The sequence below is a fragment of the Cryptomeria japonica genome, chromosome 5, assembly GCF_030272615.1.
Source record: "Cryptomeria japonica chromosome 5, Sugi_1.0, whole genome shotgun sequence".
NCBI lineage: Eukaryota > Viridiplantae > Streptophyta > Pinopsida > Cupressales > Cupressaceae > Cryptomeria > Cryptomeria japonica.
In genome coordinates, this window is record NC_081409.1 from 691010710 (window position 1) to 691014332 (window position 3623).

At 30.8% G+C, this 3623-nt stretch overlaps 1 protein-coding gene across 1 annotated transcript; it reads right to left on the bottom strand.

Annotated features, from left to right (window-relative positions):
- Nucleotides 1-606: 606 nt before the first annotated feature.
- LOC131067324 (myb-related protein 308-like) lies at nucleotides 607-2322 on the bottom strand. Its single transcript, XM_059220856.1, has 3 exons — nucleotides 2229-2322; nucleotides 1962-2091; nucleotides 607-955 (listed from the first exon to the last, which is right to left on the bottom strand). Exons 1-3 carry the CDS (start codon nucleotides 2320-2322, stop codon nucleotides 607-609), a joined length of 573 nt encoding a protein of 190 aa, XP_059076839.1.
- Between the last annotated feature and the right edge of the window lie 1301 nt (nucleotides 2323-3623).

Here is a 3623-nt window from a genome sequence, read left to right on the forward strand (position 1 = left end):
TCAACAAATGTATTTAAAGATTATAAAGTAGTTACATTTTGAAAAACCTCAATAATGACAACTTCAAATTCTTCTTGTAATACTTCTTTAGTATAGGATGTGATTGCACATGAATACAGAAAAAATATTTCGAAGTATTTTTAATTTGTTGTTTTTTTGTTTTTTTTTCTTGTTTTTCTTTCCTAATTCAATAATACACGACATAGAATTTTCTGAATTTTTTTAATATTGTTCTATCAATAGTTGCTTTCATATGATCTCATGCCGACCAAACTTCCAGTTATGAACTAGGTTTTCTAGTTTAGCAGTAAATTTATATATATGAACTATTTAAACAACTCAAAATCCATAGTGTACTCTTTAAATAAAAGTCTTAGATTCCAATTACAGACATGGCTGTCAAAAAAGATGAAGTCCCGATTACAAACATCAAAATAGTGACCACACACATAAGATACAGATTACAAAATCATCACCCACTAAGATGAAATATACAAAAATAACATATAAATCCCTCATTTGTAACCTTACCAAGCCAAATCTAACCTAAAAACCTATAACTTAACCCATGAATCGCAGAGCTTTCATCAATTAGAAAAAATGAAGCTATTGCGATATATTCGCACGAGAGGCAGGAGACTGCAAACAGAGAGTCAATTCCAGATTCACATCACACGTCTCTTCGCTTCCACTCGCACCATTTGAAGCAGCAAGATCGAAATTGCTTGTCACAATGCAGGGCTCACTCTGTAAAGAATCCACCATTGAAATTTCGTGACTGGGAGACCTGTCATCTCTGCTACTGCTGCCATCGCTATGGAAGGGCTGAATGGTGCGGCGCGACTGTAGGTCGATTCCCCGGCTCAGCAATTTTCTCTTGATGTGGGTCGATTCCAGGTGATTCTTTATTTCATTGTCCGTTCGCCGAGGCAATCTCCCTGCAATCCGAGACCATCTGTGCCGCCATAAACAAAAAGAAATAACGGAATTAATCAATCAACTTAATTGAAAGATGCAATTTGTGCAATTCAGTGAAAGAAGCAAGTGTCAATCAATGGTTTTTTGTAATACACAGTTATGATTTCAGGTCCATGTAACGAATTGAATCAGAAAATTAGAAAGAAATCAAACTATTACAGAGTAGTTTTCATTTTTAACCCAAAAGAATGAATCAAGGAACCCTAAAGAAATCAGACTATTACAGAGTAGTTTTCATTGTTAACCCAGAGGAATGAATCTAGGAACCCTAAAAAAATCAAACTAGGATGAGTAGTTTTAAGATTTACAGCATTAAAATAAATTGAATCAAAAAGTGTCAAAGAAATTAAGTTATGGGACAGTAGTTTTCAGACTTAATTGTAATAACAAATTGAATCAACAATCTCCAACGAAACTAAAATATGACAGAGTAGTTTTCAGAGTAGTTCTCGGAGTTACATTATAATAACAAATTGAATCAAAAAAATTGTAAAACAAACAAACTATGATAGAGTAGCTCTCAGGTTACAGCATTTTGAATCAAGATTTTCTAATCAAATTCGAAGGGAGTTGTATTCAAAGTTAAATGTAATAACAAAATAAATCAATAAACTCCAAAGAAACCAAACTATGATGGAAGAGTTCTCCGAGTTACAGCATGGTATCAAATTGATTCCGGAAACTTCAGATAAACAGAATTGCAGTATTATAACAAACTGAATAAAAAAAATTCTAAAAAAACCAAAGAAATCAAATTATGAATGGTTTTCATAATTACAATGCAATAACAAAGTGAATCAAGAACCCTAAAAGAAATCAAAATATGGAAAATAGTTTCCGGAGTTACACCATTATCCAAATTGAATGAAGGAACTCAAATAGAAACTGGTATGAACTTTTAAAGTCTTAAAGATCAATCAAGTCTGTAAATAAAATTTTTATCCTTTGCCCCTTAGTGGGCAGACATGGTTCTATGTGCATACTTGTTTCCCCAGAGGAGTTGGAGCTCGATGATTAGCTCATCTTCTTCTTCTGAGAAATTCCCTCTTCTGAGATCAGGCTTCAAATAGTTTACCCACCTGCGTCTGCAGCTCTTCACACGTCTCCGAAGGCCTGTAAAAGTAAAGTCATAAGCATGCAGAAACATTTACTAAAATCTATTGAATGCATACAATATCCTTTCAATTTATAAAAACATCTACTATAAGTTGTAGGTTTTGATATAACTTATCAGAATAGAAATTACAAACCTGCTGCCTTGGGAAGAGACTTCCAGCGGCCTTCACCATGGGCGTGGATGTATACAATGAGCTTGTCATCTTCTTTCTTGCTCCATGATCCCATCTTCACCATAAGGTCGGTAAGAACCAACAAAAAAAGGGTTTCAAATACTGCAGCCAAATCGCAACTGGGGAAGACTATATATAGTGGTTATGGGGGAGAGTTGGTGAGAAAAGCATCTGGGTGACCGCTTGTTCACCAATGACATAGTCAGGTAAGTAATCTTGTGGACTTTGGTTGGAAGGTGTGCTTTCTACTCAAAAGCAACGGCCCTCGCGTCCATTAATTAAAAAACATGTAAATAAATAAATTGAAGTCCTATTTCTATGACTTTATTTTAATGTAAAAGTAGTTTGTACTAATATTTTCATTGACAAGTTCTGGAGTTGTAAAGGTTAAAACATATTTTGAAAATTGAACTATGCTAACCAATAAGGAAACTATCTTGACACTAGTTTAATTGAGTGGATTAAATGAGTTCAGAATTCAAAATCAGAAAGTTATTTATAGGAAATAAGTATAAGCAGGTTTTTAATTCTTACAATTGTGATTATAATAATTTTGAATTTGTGTACATAAAATAAATATTTACAAAACTGATAATTAAAAAGTTATTTTTAGAAAAAAGTGTCACATAGTGGTTGCTACATAGAAAAACGTAGATGGGAAAAATATACACACAACAGTCACAAATATAATTTTATTGATCAATGGATTTAGAGTTTGACCCATATAATGTACTTAGTTGAAGAGGTTCAATTATTCTACCATAAAGTGAAATTATAGTCGGTATTAATCATAAGTTAATATTTGATATAGTATTTAAAGAAATATATTAATTTTAAATTATAAATATGTAATAATGATAAAATTTTCAATAATGTGTTGGTTTTCTAAAATATAAAGTATTTACTAAAAAGTGAAAATAGAGTTGATATTAATCATAAGATAATTTAACTTGGCTAAAAACATTATAATTATTTGATATAGTATTTAAAGCATCATATTAATTTTAAATTATAAGAATGTAATAATGATTAAATTTTAAATACTTTGTTGGTTTTGTAAAATTAAAAGTATATGATTAGCAATATTAAAAATCTAAATAAAAACAAATTGAAAAAAAATGAATTATAGTAATTAGTTGAAGAGATGTAACTATTTTATCCTAAAATAGAACCATAGTTTTTATTAACCTTAAATTTATTTATTTATTATTTTTGATAAAAGTGGCAAAACCACTAAATAATTATATATATATATATATATGTATATATATAAGTTTACAAAAGCGTGCTACGGACACGCATACCGGTAGGAAAAAATAGGCAAAGAAAACCTTCGGTTGTAGCCCTTGACCAAAA

What these genes read in the sequence shown, in the direction of transcription:
- LOC131067324 (XM_059220856.1), bottom strand. Translation starts at nt 2,322, where the DNA reads ATGGGATCATGGAGCAAGAAAGAAGATGACAAGCTCATTGTATACATC. An exon ending in GTCTCTTCCCAAGGCAGCAG is followed by an intron (nt 2,092 to 2,228) that starts GTTTGTAATTTC and finishes TTACTTTTACAG; the next exon opens with GCCTTCGGAGACGTGTGAAG. An exon ending in CAACTCCTCTGGGGAAACAA is followed by an intron (nt 956 to 1,961) that starts GTATGCACATAG and finishes ATGGCGGCACAG; the next exon opens with ATGGTCTCGGATTGCAGGGA.